Source organism: Thalassophryne amazonica, chromosome 1 (assembly GCF_902500255.1).
Source record: "Thalassophryne amazonica chromosome 1, fThaAma1.1, whole genome shotgun sequence".
Lineage (NCBI taxonomy): Eukaryota > Metazoa > Chordata > Actinopteri > Batrachoidiformes > Batrachoididae > Thalassophryne > Thalassophryne amazonica.
Genome location: NC_047103.1, coordinates 95,446,717 through 95,463,222, shown reverse-complemented (window position 1 = coordinate 95,463,222; position 16,506 = coordinate 95,446,717). Strand labels below are relative to the sequence as shown.

The following is a 16,506-nucleotide window of genomic DNA, read 5'->3' as shown; positions in this document are numbered from 1 at the left end:
CACATTTCCTGGTAGAAACAGAATGATGGGAGCTACACAGAGCAGAAGAAACCAACAGGGACTTACAGGCTTACCATCAGGTCCTGGTGGTCCTGTCCTCCCTTTCTCACCTGGGAAACCCTGGAACATTAACACACTCCATCACAACATGCACAGACAACTTGCTGGGCATCAATGCAATGTAATGCAATGTAATTGTTATACAGTGGTCCCTCGCTATAACGCGGTTCACCTTTCGTGGCCTCGCAGTTTCGCGGATATTTTTAATCCAATGTTGTATGTATGCTCTTTTTTTTTTACAGCGCATTGAGTTCTGCGTCCTCATCAAGCAGGCCGGTCAAGGCACCGGTCGGCAGCACCACAAAGGGAGAGCATGCGCATTGTGTTCTGCATGTGTCTATTTATAAGAATCTTCTCACCCATAAGAAAAAAGAGCGCCAACAACTACCCATAACTGTGTTCTTCACTCGGAAAAAGACACCTGCACCGAGGTGTCGCTCTGTGGAAAAAGACATGACAGCGGAGCAGCGCCATGACGAAGAGGCGCGATCAGAGGAACTGTGAAATACTGGCGAGTCACTATTAATAATTTCTTATGTGTCCAACCTCATAGGTTGTTCGTTAAAATTAAATTTGTTAGATCTAAAAGCCATCATAATTATTTATAGGAAAACGTTCTATTTTTATTTCTCAAACAAATGTTTGGGCCTGAACACAGGTTTTGATCTTTGGTTTCTTTCTATAATACTGGACTTATTTTTCTACTAAGGTTTGAACTTTGAGAGTGTTTACACAGGAGAGAAAAGTGAGAAAATGTTAATGTCTGTTTGAGAAACGTGTATAAAGTGTGTAATGAGGGGTTTTGCAGCCTTAAAACGTCTACAACAATTGTAAAAAATAACGCTGACTACTTTGCGGATTTCACCTGTTGCGGGTTATTTTTAGAATGTAACTCCTGCGATAAATGAGGGACCACTGTATTTAAAATATAAATACCAAGAAATTCTGTCTCCTTTGTCTTAGCCTCTACCATGGACACAATAATGCAAGATTATCATAGTTAAACAAAACAAATTTTTGTTTCAAATGACAAACTCAAATGGCTTAAGACAGACAGACAGATAGACAGACAGACAAATCAATCGATCTAGGAACATTAGCGATACCACATGTCAGTATGTTTGCCACACCACAGAACCACTCTGGGTCTTGCAACTAACCCATCACCACTTCTCAATGGTATTAATCTATCTGCCACAATCAGGTGAAATACTGGCCCATCTCGTTGCAGGGGTCCTCAATCTGAGGCAGATGTATGTTGGATCATGCCCAGCGAAGTGTGCCACATGGCCAAAATGTTGTAGTGCAGTGATGATTGATAAGGAGCAGAAGACCGCAGTTGTCAATGTGGCAATCCCAATCGACAGCAACATCAGAAAGAAGGAGCACAAGAAAAATTAGAAGGCAAAAGGAACAACTAGAGCAGATGTGGACAGTAAAGTCCAAAGTGATCCCAGGAGTAGTGGGTCCAGCAGATTCCAGACACAACATCAGAGGTATCTGTTCAGAAGAGTGCAGTCCTAGTGTGGCAGTTTGTATTGTATAGTCTGCCTTTTGTTGTTTGTCTCCTCCCACTCACTCCCCTCAGGACATGAACTCATGAGCTCTGGCATGGTAGGCAGACACTCTGACCAATTGGCTAAAACCCAGGCTCTGCCCTGAGTGGCCAGAGTATCCTTTGGCTGTCATGAGCCCTATCAACTACCACATGCACAGCGACTCCTGCTGGCCTCCATCACACTAGGGACACCAAAGATACTGCACAGAACTCTCAAACTTCCAGGCATCTGGTTTAGGACCTCAGATTGAGAAACATAAGGAACACAGACACCGGCAGGAAAAAGATCTGAACAATCAATACATGCACCCTACCAGTCATCAGATACCCAGCTGGGATAATAAGTTGGCCACAGCAGGAGATAGAAACCACTGATGTCAAGACACAAAAACAGATTTCCACCCAAAGTCACACAATGATTCTCTATGAGCAATGGAAAGAGGGAGGGAGAGGATTAGTGAGTGTCAGAGCCACAATCCAGGATGACACGAGGAGCATCCATGAATACACCAGAAAGATGGCCCCCTGAAATCACTTGCTACAAGAATGCCTCAGATACGGCAGAGTTTAGTCATCAAGAGAATAAAGCGTATGGGCTCAGAACACAGGGTGTCTCTTTATGCAGACGATGCACTATTGTTTGTTTCAAATCCTATGTCTAGCATTCCTGCATTGTTGGACATGCTTGATAGGTTTGGGAAGATATCTGGCTATAAAGTAAATTTTCAAAAAAGTGAAATGATCCCCCTAAGATCACTGAATGAGAAGCTTTCCAAAATAGCTCCTTTTAAATGCAATTTTAAAAAGTTCAAGTATCTTGGTATCTGGGTGACCCATGACTATAAAGAGCTATACAATGCTAATTATTTACCATTGTTATCCAGTCTTAAACAGGACATATCACATTGGGAATTACTGCCTCTTTCATTGGGGGCTAGGATTAATTTGATTAAAATGACTGTTCTGCCTAAATTTCTTTACTTATTTCAAAGCCTACCTATTTTCCTTTCCAAATCTTTCTTCTCCAAATTGTATAGTCAGATATCATCTTTTATTTGGAATAAAAAGCACCCAAGATTGGGCAAGAAAATACTGCAGCTGCCCCAGGACCTGGGTGGCATGTCACTCCCTAACTTTATGTATTACTGGGCCGCTAATAATAGAGTGGCATTGTACTGGCTTGGAGGAGATAATGCAGCACCTAGCTGGGTAATTTTGGAAAGAGGCTCAATACAGTATAGTTCTTCTGTCGCATTGCTCTGTTCTGAAATACCCTTCAAACAGCCTATCTCATTTTACTCTTCCAACCCAGTAGTGATACACTCACTTAAAATTTGGAATCAGTGTAGAAGGTCATTTAAATGTAATAATTTATTATTCACAGCACCAGTTACAAAGAACCATATGTTTGTCCCATCAGTGACTGATGAAGTCTTTGATGTCTGGGAGGGGCATGGGATACATTTGTTGTATAATCTATACATAGATAACACTTTTGCTTCATTTGATCAGCTGTTAAAGAAATATAATATTCCAAAGTCACACTTTTTTAGATATTTGCAATTGAGAAATTTTGTCTGGTCAAATTCTGGCTGCTTTCCTTTGTGTCCCTCCCAGTCACTGTTAGACAAACGTCTGGATTATCAAACTGACTCTAAAAAGGTTTTGAGCAGGATTTACACCTTACTCATGTCATATCATGAGCCCAGTCTGGAGGACCTTAAGCAGAAATGGGAGCCGGACTTGAATGAGACTATATCGGACTCTGTGTGGCAAAGGGCACTACATAACATTCATTCATCTTCTAACTCATTCAGACATACAGCAGTCCAATTCAAAGTTGTGCACCATCTGCACTGGTCTAAAGACAAGTTGTCCAAGTTCAATCCAGATCTGGACCCATCATGTGATCATTACAAACAAACAACTGCTACACTTGTGCACATGTTTTGGACCTGCCCCAAACTCTGTGGATATTGGCATTCCATTTTTAAGGCCTTTTCCAAGATTTGCAGAAAAACTGTGTACCCCTGTCCTTGGATTGTTTTGTTCAGGGTAGTATCCCCGAAATTTATTTTGCACAGAAGCCAAGAAAAAATGATTGCTTTTTGTTCTTTATTGGCTCGTAGACTAATTTTGTTCAAATGGAAGGGGGTGTGCCCTCCAACATTCGCTCAATGGATGAAAGATGTTATGGCACATATACATTTGGAAAAGATAAGGTATGCACTTAAAGGTTCCTCTGGGAAATTTTATGATCAATGGCTGCCTTTTATTTCTTATTTTGACAGCGTGTAGCAGGGGTGGTGGCCAAGTGGTTAATGCGCTTGGTTTCAGTTCAGAAGGCTCCGGGTTCAAATCCCACCCCTGCCACATTTCTCCATGTAATGTGGAGTTGCGTCAGGAAGGGCATCCGGCATAAAACCTGTGCCAATTCAACATGCAGATCCAACTTGGATTTGCTGTGGCAACCCTGAGTGCAAACAAGGGAGCAGCCGAAGGGACTTACTTTTTGACAGCGTGTCTGCTAACAATTTGATTTAAATTGCTCAATTCTGTATTTTGTACGCAAATCCTTATTTTACGATTTTGTACCAGACGGAAATATGGTATGTTTCTTGAACCGGTATAGCACGGGTCGGGAGGGGAGGGATTTCTCTTTTTTTCTTGTATACTTTTATTTGTGTTTGTCATTTTCTAAACTTGTAAAAACAATAAAAAAAAACACTGATTAAAAAAAAAAAAGGAATGCCTCAGACAGCTGAAAACAGACAGTGATATGGAACAGGAGGAGGAGATATCATGGAAGACCAAGTCCCTAAATGGGAAGTACCATTGACAGATAGAGGAAGTGGCTGACATCAAGAAGTCCTGCCAGTGGCAGGATGCAAAATTCAAGATGGGACAGCATACACTGAGGCACAAGTGTCAGAAATTGCGTATAGGAACATCTGTGCTGCATATGGATTAGACATCCCAATGGGAGAAACTGCCGAAGGTGGTTGAGAATAACAGGATGAAGGTCCTGTTAAATCAAGCTGGGACTTTGGGGAGGGTGATCGCATCTCCTCCTCCTCTCTCCTCTCTGTGTTTCTCTATCTATGCTCCAACCGTCAAAGTCCCTACTTCACCAGACTGTGAATTCTTCAAACTATATTGGAATAACCATGGAATTGATGAGCTGGTCTCTGAACGCTATTGACATCATTTTATCAACAAGGAAATCAGGGCTGGGGGACCCTGCGTGCCCAGATGGAACCTACCCTGTGGGCTATGTTCTCGACGCCTGGGAGAAGTGGCACATCGTGTGCTTGGCTCCACTCTCTGTGGAGGATGTCGAAGATTTATTTTTATTTGGTTTTATAGTAGGAGGACTGGTGCTTATTGCTTTATGTGCTGCCCTGACCTACCGGAGAATTAGCAAGACGCCTGCTACTAGAACCACAACCCCTCATCTGTCTGTCATGATTAATGAGGTAGGCAAACCGGTACAATCTCAGACTGCGTTAACCCTTGAACTCAGACGCAAATTGGAAAACATCTCGGAGCAACTGTCTGCCTTGCAAAGGAAGATATCGGAGACCAGGGAATAATCATAAATTGGATTTGGTTTGTCAGAATGGAATGGAATTCCTGTGTTTCTCTGCTTAACTCTAAACATGGCAGGCTTATTATTTGTTGGCCTCCAGAAGAATCTCTATGGCCTTGGTGAACCATTCGGCTCCCCCTCTTATCTTTCTGCCTCCCCTACAGATGTCAAGGCAACTCCAGACATTATGCACACATGGACAGTAACTGATATAAGCTCATCTACAAGATGCACACCTCCTACCAAGATTTCTACCCCCCCACCTCCCCCGTGTCTCTGACCCTACCCCCCCCCCCCCCCCGGCCTCCACTCTGCTGCTCCCCCAAGCTTGCGGCTGTGCGGGAGACTGCTGCGCCCCTGCCCCATGCTCATATTGCCTCAATTCTGATGACGGACTGTCTTAAAGTTTAGCGTATATAAACAATCAAATGTATATGTGCAGTGTTTTAATTCTGTGTGCCATTATTACGTTCAACTAGTAATAATTGTGGTTTAATTGCTGTATTTTTTTTTTTTTTTTGTCTGAGGTAATTGGGTGTGATATGAATTGCCATTTTAGGGATCAATAAAGTTGCTTGACTCTTGAATCACTTCAAAGTCAAGATAGACAAACAGCTGCTGGCCAACCAACCAGACATAGCGGTGGTTAATGACAGAAAAAAAAAACTGTAATTGTGATTGATATGGCAATCCCAGCTGACAGCAACATCAGCTAGATGAAAACTGAGAAGTACCAAGGCCTGATGGAACAACTGGCACAGATGTGGAAGATAAAGTCCAAAGTGGTCCCCGTGGTAATAGGAGCTGTAACCCCAAACTGGAAGAGTGACTCCAGCAGATTACAAGCACAACATCAGAGGTCTCTGTCCAGAAGTGTGCAGTCCTACAAACAGCTAAGATACTGTGCCAAAACCTCAAACTCCCAGGCCTCTGGCGGGGGGGGGATTTTTTACACATGCACACACTTTCCCATTCAGTTAAATTTACATATCTTATTATAACTGTAGGACAGACAACCAAAAAAAGAAATTTTCAGATGTGATCTGGAATTACATATTATATATTATATTGTCTTTTTAAAAGATAAATGAGTAATAATTTATTCTTTTTTTAAAAAACAATTATTCAGTATTGTAACATGGATGGGTGTTTATGGTGCAGCTCCTTTGTTCTCACACTAGATATCCTCTTTTGTCAGATAGTAATGACACCATCCAACTGCACAGTCTGATGTCATGGTGATTTTGACTAGATATGAGACAAAACTGAAAATTCATCATCAAAGATGATAGTGAACGGCTGGAAACAAATATATTCAACAGTACATTCAGTTTGACTGGAGCATTGAATTGTTTGGCATCACGTGCTGGAGGAGCTCAGAATAACAGCAGTAAGATGTGTGTGTGTGTGTGTGTGTGTGTGTGTGTGTGTGTGTGTGTGTGTGTGTGTGTGTGTGTGTGTGTGTGTGTGTGTGTGTGTGTGTGTGTGTGTGTGTGTGTGTGTGTGTGTAGCTACCATGCGTCCTGGGGGGCCACGCAGCCCCGTTGGTCCAATAGCACATTGGCAGTCGTCTTCCTCCTCTGTGGCTGTTCGATTCAGAGGACACTGCAGAAAGACAGATTGATTTCCGACTGCTGCACAGACACAAAAAAAACTCCACAGTACTAAGGAGGACACTAAACTCTGTTCTACTTTGACTGTGTTTGTGATATTTTCCCAGGTCAGTTTTCAGTGGCAGCTAAATGCCACTCTGAGTGGATCAGTCTGGTTCACACTCCAGCAGGCATCGATCTGCTGCATCCTATAACTACTCAGTGAATGCAAGTGAGAATATCAGTAAACTGTTTGTTGACATTTCTAAAATGTTTGAATTTCCAAGTTATGCAGAGGGTAGTATGTCTGCATGTATATGAACGCTGGTGAGAGAGAGAGAGAAAGAGAGAAATTCTATATTAAATATGACAAACTGCTTTTGACATTCATGTGGTCATTTCACTCATGCTATCTGTGTGTGTCCTTGGACAAGCCTCTTAATCGACATTGGCTCCATCCTCAGCATCCTTCTCCCTAAATACCCCTGGTCCCTGCTTTACACAAGTCCAAACCCTCTCAGTCTCATCTCTCTGACTTTGTCTCCAAATCGTCCCACCTGAGCGGTCCTTCTGATATGTTCATTCCTAATCTTCTCCATTCTCGTCACTCCCAAAGAGAATCTCAACATCTCCAGCTCTGCCTCCTGTCTTTTTGTTAGTGGCACCGTCTCTAAGCCCTACAACATAGCTGGTCTCACTACTGTCTTGTAGACTTTCCCCTTCACTCTTCCTTAGTTATGCTGCTATAGACTTAGACTGCTGGGGGGTTCCCATGATGCACTGAGTGTTTCTTTCTCTTTTTGCTCTGTATGCACCACTCTGCATTTAATCATTAGTGATCGATCTCTGCTCCCCTCCACAGCATGTCTTTTTCCTGGTTCTCTCCCTCAGCCCCAACCAGTCCCGGCAGAAGACTGCCCCTCCCTGAGCCTGGTTCTGCTGGAGGTTTCTTCCTGTTAAAAGGGAGTTTTTCCTTCCCACTGTTGCCAAGTGCTTGCTCACAGGGGGTCGTTTTGACCGTTGGGGTTTTTACGTAATTATTGTATGGCCTTGCCTTACAATATAAAGCGCCTTGGGGCAACTGTTTGTTGTGATTTGGCGCTATATAAATAAAATTGATTGATTGATTGATTGATTGCTGATATTCTTCGGTCACAAATCACTCCTGCCACCTTTCTTCATCACCCACTCCACCCTGCCTGCACTCTCTTCTTCACCTGTCTACCACACTCTCTATTACTTTGAATAGATGACTCCAAGTATTTAAATACATCTACCTTCACCACCTCTACTCCTTGTAACCACACTTCCCCACTGGGCTCCTCCTCGGTCACAGACATGTACTCCGTCTTATTAATATGGACTTTCATTCCACTCCACTCCTTTCATTTCATTCCATGCCAGAGCGTATCTCCCCATCTCCAAGTGTGTCTCATCCTGCTATTTACTCTCACTATGGATTACAGTGCTATCTGCAAACATCATAGTCCATGGAGAATCCTGTCTGACCTCATCTGTCAACCTGTCCATCACCACCGCAAACCAGAAAGAACCGATCTTTGATATAATCTCACCTCCACCTTGAATGCATCTGCCATTCTTACTGCACATCTCACCATTGTCACACTGTCCTTGTACGTATCCTTCACCACCCTCATATACCCGTCCTTCTGTGCAGCTCCAAACTTTCTCATACAAAACCAAAATTCCTCTCTTGACAATTTTACACAGACACACTGCAGCTCTCTCTGGCCTTCTCTGTACTTTTACATCAGCACTTTCCTAGCAAACATTGCATCACTGGTGCTTTCTCAGTATGAAACCATACTGCTGCTCACAGGTCTTCACCTCTTTTCTCAGCCTCCATTACTTTTTACCATAACTTCATGCTGTGGCTCATCAATTTTAGGTCTCTGTAGTTACTGCAGCTGTACACATCATCAAGTCATCTCACGTCTGGGAGCATAAACTGGTGCTACAATTCACCGCATTTACAACACCACGGAACCTTCTTGGGTTCTGGATAATAACCACCCAGGCAGACAACCAGTCCATTGCCACATATTTCAAAAAACCAACTCCTGGTCCAAAAACTGACACATCTGCATCGCCACCCCCATCTGCCAGTAGATCAAGGACTTCCTCACGAACCGCCCACAGTCCATGAAACTTGGCCCCCACCTTTCCTCCACCATCACACTCAGTACCGGTTCCCCTCAAGGCTGTGTACTGAGCCCCCTCCTGTTCACCCTTTACACTCACAACTGCTCTCCGACCCATCTCTCAAACACCATCATAAAGTCTGCAGATGATACCACCGTGGTTGGGCTCATCTCAGGAGGGGATGAGTCTGATTACAGAGACGAGGTCAACTGACTGACAGTGTGGTGTTCAGCTAACAATCTGCTGCTGAACACCACAAAAACAAAATAAATAATCCTGGACTTCAGAAAGGGCAGGGCTGACCCAGCCCCGCTCTACATCCAAGGGGACTGTGTGGAAAGGGTCAGCTCCATCAGGTTCCTGGGAGTGCAGCTCTCTGACAGCCTCTCCTGGACTGCCAACACCACAGTGGCGCCAACACCACAGTGGCACCAACACCACTTCCTGAGAGTGCTCAGGAGGAACAATCTGGAGGAGAAGCTGCTGGTGTTGTTCTACAGAGCCACCACTGAGAGCATCCTGATGTACTGCATTACAGCGTGGTACGGTGGGTGCTCAGCAGCAGACAGGAGGGCGCTGCAGAGGATGATCAATACGGCTGATTCTGATTCTATGTGAAAGAGCCAGGTGAAGTCTGGGCATCCCCTCGGAGTTCTCCAGCCACTATGGCCCTCAACACTTTGGGGAGGTGATGGTCAAGTGTTTAAAGTTGTGGACTTGTGAGTATGTATGTGAAACGGTCAATTTGAGGCATCATTGTAAAGCGTTTTGCCATGAAAGCAATATAAATGCAGTCATGTTTCTTGATCTAACACATAGTTGCCAAAGTGAATGACCTTAGGCACCCACATGGCCAAAATTTTGAAGTTGATGCTCCCTCACAATGCAAGTAATAGTCCTCCCCTAAGTACAAAGATACAAAGATACAAAGTCATTTAAGTAGCACTCAAGGATCTTCTGAAGAGATGTAGTACCAAAGATAGCCAGTCATCACTCACTGGTTAGCATCTAAGTCTCACAACCATACGGTTCCCTTATACTCTTTCCCTTCATTTTACACTTTTTGCAGAAGTGCAAAAATGGTAGTGTGAAGAAAGAATATTTGGACCGGGCCTATCTGTACCTTTCCTCTCCATCATATCAGACAATAACAGTCACAGTGCCAACATTCAAAGCCCCAACTCTCACTTTCAACCAGCAGTGGTTTTGTTCTCAAGAAAATCATTTAATTTTCAGACTTTTGCAAAGACCTCACTACGCTCGGTCCGTACTGTCAACACCTCGGTCTGATATTTTCCTGTACAGACCTCGTCCCTTCAGCTGCTCCCTCGTTTGCACTTGGGGTCGCCACAGCAAATCCAAGGTGGATCTGCATGTTGAATTGGCACAGGCTTTACGCCGGATGCCCTTCCTGACGCAACTCCACATTACATGGAGAAATGTGGCAGGGGTAGGATTTGAACCCGGAACCTTCTGAACTGAAACCAAGCGCATTAACGTCTTGGCGTGCTCAGTTAATAATCCTTTAATATCATCACAAAGTCTATGGTGAGCATTAGTCTTGTATTTATATGTGCCTTTCTTACTTTTTAACTGAGGATTTTTTTTTTTATCTGTACCATATTTATGTGATAGGGCCCTGTCTTCTACACAGTGAAAGGCACCACACACAGCATAGTTGATGTCTTTGCTAGTTTCCACCAGATGTAGTTGTCATTTTTATATGCCGAGCACCCACATCCTCTAAATCATAATCCTACTTGTACTCATGTGGACGTGATGGTCTAAAAATGATGTGTGGTCAGGCGCACAGCTGGTGTGGTGATGGCACTGGCTGATACGAAAGTGGCTCCACCTCTGATATCTCTGGCCTACAATCTTTGCTGTAGCGTTGCTGGCATAGCTGTTTGCCGACTTGCATGTAATTACTTATCTGATAATCTGACTGCATTGCTAAAATGTACTGTTTATGCCTGATGTTTACACATATATAAGGCACCATGGAGAATGTCACTGATAAGGACAAGGAATAGACAGGCAATCTGAGGGTGGAGATGACCTTTTTGCACTTGACGACCACCCATATGGGCTCCAGCAAGTCTGGACAGAACAAGTGGGTACAGAACAGATGTACAGCAGTCTAGCTCTATTTAGACATGACTGATCACCATCAGTCTCTACTGATTTGGTAGCTGTGAGAATTTGTAAATGGACAGAATTTATATTGTGTTTATTTACCAAAATGCTTTACAAAGATGCCTCACATTCACCCATTCACTCACATACCAATGTCAGTGTGCTACTGTGCAAGGTGCTCACCTACACACCAGGAGCAATTTGGGAATTAAGGACCTTAACCAAGGGCCCTTCATGAATTTCCAACCTGTCCTGAACTGCAGATCCTCTGGTCTCAATCCCCAACACTATAACCTCCAGACCCTCACCACCCTCCTCACCTTGAGTGTCGGTTTTAAACCAGAAGTGGATGTCTTTTGTTTGATAAGCACAGCGTCAAGTACATCACGTTTGACACATATGGAGAGATGGTGTTGTTTGACATGAACACAAAGCCTCAGCTTTGTATGTCACGTGACATGGATTATTCAAACCATTTGTGTTGCATTGCATTTAGTGTGCAAATTTGGTTCCATATGTTTTGTACCATTGTACACTGCAAACTAAGCCCACTCACACACTAGTGGGGGGTGGCATTTAGCTAAACATGACGGGGTTTGTTTTGCAGACGGACGACGATTTGAAGGAGTGAACTGATGGTGCTAATTCTTATAAGACACAAAAACAAATCCACCACGCCGTAAGCCATCTGGAGGCATGAAGAGCTGTTAGGATGAAAAGGATGAAGTTAGGATGAAAAGCTGGACAGTCTGCACTGAATATGGCACAACAACGGCATCACGGGCTACATCGTCACAATTGTTTTTTGCAAGTTGCCTGAGAACAATTTTTGACTCCTATTTTAAAGTTTGTGTTGGACTGTTGATATCAAAGCACCAGTGGCTCACACCAAAATGTAAATCCCTTTTCTGTTGTTTATAAGTGAATAAAATATCTAATGACAAGGATCTGTTTTATCCGTTAAACAAAATAAACGATGAATATTTTTTCATTCTTTCAATGGAATGAACACTTCATTCAGTGAAAGATGGAACGTACGATTCAACATGGACACATCCACACTCGCACATACACCTATGGTCAATTTAGAGTTTCCAGTTCACCTAACCTGCATGACTTTGGAAGTAGGAGGAAGCAGGAGCACCTGGAGAGAACCCATGTGAACATGGGAAGAACACACAAACTCCACACAGAAAGGTGGGAAGTGATCACAGACCTTCTTGCAGTGAGGTGACAGAGCTAACCACTAAACCACCGTGCTTCCTTCTGCACAACACATTGCTACAATATACATTTTACTGTGATTTGCACATCAAGTGATGCATCGTAATTCTATTTTTATTCTACTTTTTGTGATTAACTGTCACTGTAAATTTTTACTGCATCTCATTGGGGTTATCCCTCTGAGGTCACCATACCTTCAGAAATTCTCCTCTTAAAAAGGTACTTGTTTTTAGTATAATGCCTATGTATTGTATTTCACAATGTTCAGAAGGATCTCAGCTTTCAGAATATGTGATACATATTTCACTAGAACATTGCATGTCAAAATATTTTGACTCTAAATCTGAAAAAATGAAATGCATTTTAGAAAATTCTTCAAACCTCTATTGAATATACATGTGGCCGAATATACATTCATGTGACAGAACTGTTTTGGTACTAGGAATAGGGTTACCAAAGTCGTTCGCTCAGAAAAGTGGTGTAATATATGAAGGAAATTGTATATCAATGTGAATAAATGAAAAACAGCATCCCTCATCATTTCCTCTATGTAGAAATGTCCACAAATATCTGTCATTGGATGATAAGTGAAAAGTCCCTCATAAAAAAATATCAGTTTGCTCCATTGGGGGTCCTGCAAATCTTGGAAAAAGAAAATAGCCCATTCACATGTTTTTAATAACTATGCTTTGTCTGGATTACTAAACAAAAATAAGTGTTTGAGGGTTGACATGGCCATTTTTAGCATTTATTAGGGTTTAGTGGCAGTGTGAATTTGTCTGCCTCCTGAACAGATGAATTTTGAATGAGCCTGTTGAAGTAGTAGGCAGAGAGAGGGGGCGGGGGGCACAGACCTATTTGACCTTCTCTGGACTCGAGGATTGGCTGTGTGGCAAAGCTCTTCTGGAACATGGGTTGACACTAGAAGTGACACTCTGGTTTAAGGAAGTTGACAAATGATGTTCTATCACAGATTTAATAATAGACACCTGAGTTGGATGCACCGGCGCATCTACAGACTTTGAAGTATAGTATGTTCTTTTGGCTTCTCCTTTTTTCTTTGTGGTCACACAGCAGATCTGATATGGGTCTACAAGTTGATTTGGCACATGTTTTACCACTGATGCCCTTCCTGATGCAACTCCACAATACATGGAGAATATGCAGAAATGGTCTTGAACTGGGAACCATTTTTTTGTTCTATCTCTCTAGCTACCTATCTATTCCCTGTGCCACTGGTCTTTGCACCAATGTAAGGTACGTTTTGAGCACAGACATCAAAAAGTGCATTAAAATGTGGCATTAAAAGCAACATTAAATAAAAGATTATAAAAAGACTAAGTCAAAGCGAGTCTGAACGTCTGCATTTTAAGCTTCCTTTGTAACGTATCCACAGCGCCCACCAATCTTCAGTGAAATTCATGAACCACAACCTCAAAGCCACAGTCTCCTCTAGTTTACAAGAGCACAGCACATACCACACAATAACCATTAACTTTAAACAACCAGTGTTTGGGTTAATAAAATAAATTCCACCTCATGTTTGAGGAGGATGAAAACAGAAAGACATAAACGTCTAGACATAACTAGGTTTTGTTAAGGAACCACTCCACTCAACCATATATATGTCCACTCTTTTTAAATCTAATTCTAATCTAGTCTCCAGCAGTAATTCATACTCACTAAACACTGTAATGTATGTCTGTACTGTGTTAGTGTAGTTTTTTGAGTTTGTCACAGACACAGAGAAGCTGAGGTTTTTTAATCACAAAATGAAGAGACCAACACAATGCAGTACAAATCTGAACAAACCACTCACAGGAGGGAGCAGGAAGCAGTGGGCCTCATTATTATCAATGCAGGTCTGGGAACATGCTCTGGTGCTTGTGCTTTGCTACCCCACCTTGGGTCCTGGATGGAAATCACCCAGACGTACAACCTGTCAATTCCCACATCTCTAAAATAACCATCTACGTGCTGCAGCCACATGAAGCGTGGGCATCCCCTGGCTTTTTCCAGCTACTGGGGTCCTCAGCACTCAGGCACCTGCATCCTGGATCATGGACAGAGGCCAAAACATCCATGCTGACGCTCCCTCAACAACGCAAATGATACTCCTCATCTTTCTGGCCAAGTGGATAATGCACGTGGTTTCAGTGCCGAAGGTTCCTGATTCAAACCCCACCCCTGCCACATTTCTCCATGTACTATGGAGTTGCAGCAGGAAGGGAATCTGGCACAAAACCTTTGCCAGTTGACTATGCATATCCACCTTGAATTTGCTGTTGCGACCCCAAGTGAAAACAAAGGAGCAGCTGAAGGGACATACTTCTTTGTTTCTTGTTGTAACCATTTGTTTAATAGAAAGTTATTCCAGGGGTACCCAAGGATCATCTGAAAACACCTAGACATTCAGTCTTCACCTTAGGTTACTGGTTAGCACCCAAGTCTCAGAACCATACAGCGAAACAGAACCTTAAAGACTTGGACCTTCATTTGACTACAAAGACATCAGCATCGGCAAACACCTCTGTCCAGTGACCTCAGGACTTCATAAGCTCTTCCTATGCCCCTCTTGATCTCAAAGGCTGAGGCCACAGAGACATGTATGTCACTACCAAGATAAGTGAATGTCTCTACAACATCAACACTTTCACCACATACAGATAACACTTCTGATGGCTGACTCCAGGAAGTCATCAAAAGACTTAGTGTGGCTTCCCTGAGAATTCCATTGAAATCTCGCAGGACTCTGCCTGCTTGGTGCCCAAGATTAAATCTGGCCAGAATTCAAGATCAGACACTTACTCAGGAATTTGCATGCAATTTGGCTGGATGACTTGCAGACACAGGCAAAGCTGGTGATCTGAATAGGTTATGGGAGTTCTCCCACAATCAGACCCTGAAAGTTGCTATGGATTGTATTGGAGCTGTTAGTGTTCATAGGAAGATGTGTTTCATGTCTGTGGAGACTCTAATATCATCAGAGGAGTTGTACGTATTTCATGGTTTGATGGAATTATTAACAGATTGTACTGTAGTTTAAAGGAACTTCCAGGATTCACCATTTTTCTCGTATTTTGAGTTTTTCGCAGGTACAAACAAAATCCACAAGTGGTCTACACCTGTACTGGGAGTCATGCAGTTATTCTGTTGTCATTCAAACCTACAACCCCAAGTCCAATGAAGTTGGGACGTTGTGTAAAATGTAAATAAAAACAGAATACAATGATTTGCAAATCCTCTACAACCTATATTCAATTGAATACACCACAAAGACAAGATATTTAATGTTCAAACTGATAAACTTTAAAAAAAAAAAGACTGGGAAAGTTGATGAATGCTCAAAGAACACCTAATTGGAAATAGGTGAGTGTCATGATTGGGTATAAAAGGAGCATCCCCAAAAGGCTCAGCCATTCACAAGCAAAGATGGGGTGAGGATCACCACTTTGTGAACAACTGCATGAAAAAATAGCCCAAGAGTTTAAGAACAATATTTCTCAACGTTCAATTGCAAAGAATTTAGGGATTCCTGCATATACAGTCCATAATATAATCATAAGATTCAGAGATTCGGAGAACTTTCTACATGTAAGCGGCAAGGCCGAAAGCCAACACTGAATGTCCGTGACCTTTGATCCCTCAGCGGCAATGCATTAAAAACCAACCTCACTATGTAAAGGATCTTACCGCGTGGGCTCAGGAACACTTCAGAAAACCATTGTCAGTTAACACAGTTCGTCACTACATCTACAAGTGCAAGTTAAAACGCTACCATGCAAAGTGAAAGCCATATATCAACAGCATCCAGAAATGCCACTGCCTATTTGAAATGGACAGACACAGAGTGGAAAAGTGTGCTGTGGTCTGATGAGTCCACATTTGAAATTGTTTTTGGAAATCATGGACGTTGTGTCCTCCGGACAAAAGAAGAAAAAGACCATCCAGATTGTTACCAGCGCAAAGTTCAAAGCCAGCATCTGTGATGGTATGGGGGTGTTTTAGTACCCATGGCATGGGCAACTTTCACATCTGTGATGGCACCATCAATGCTGAAAGGTTCATCCAGATTTTGGTGCAACACATGCTGCCATCCAAGCAAAGTCTTTTTCAGGGACATCTCTGCTTATTTCAGCAAGACAATGCCAAGCCACATTCTGCACGTGTTACAACAGCATGGC

At 42.8% G+C, this 16,506-nt stretch overlaps 1 protein-coding gene across 1 annotated transcript in view; it reads right to left on the bottom strand.

The window, feature by feature from the left end:
- LOC117512720 (collagen alpha-1(XXI) chain-like) overlaps positions 1-16,506 on the bottom strand; it is a 292,990-nt gene that overhangs the window by 166,256 nt on the left and 110,228 nt on the right. The window contains exons 12-13 of the mRNA XM_034172906.1: positions 6,723-6,812; positions 67-120 (exon numbers count right to left, since the gene is read on the bottom strand). Coding sequence (XP_034028797.1) covers positions 67-120; positions 6,723-6,812 — 144 coding nt within the window. The remainder of the gene's footprint in view (positions 1-66; positions 121-6,722; positions 6,813-16,506) is intronic.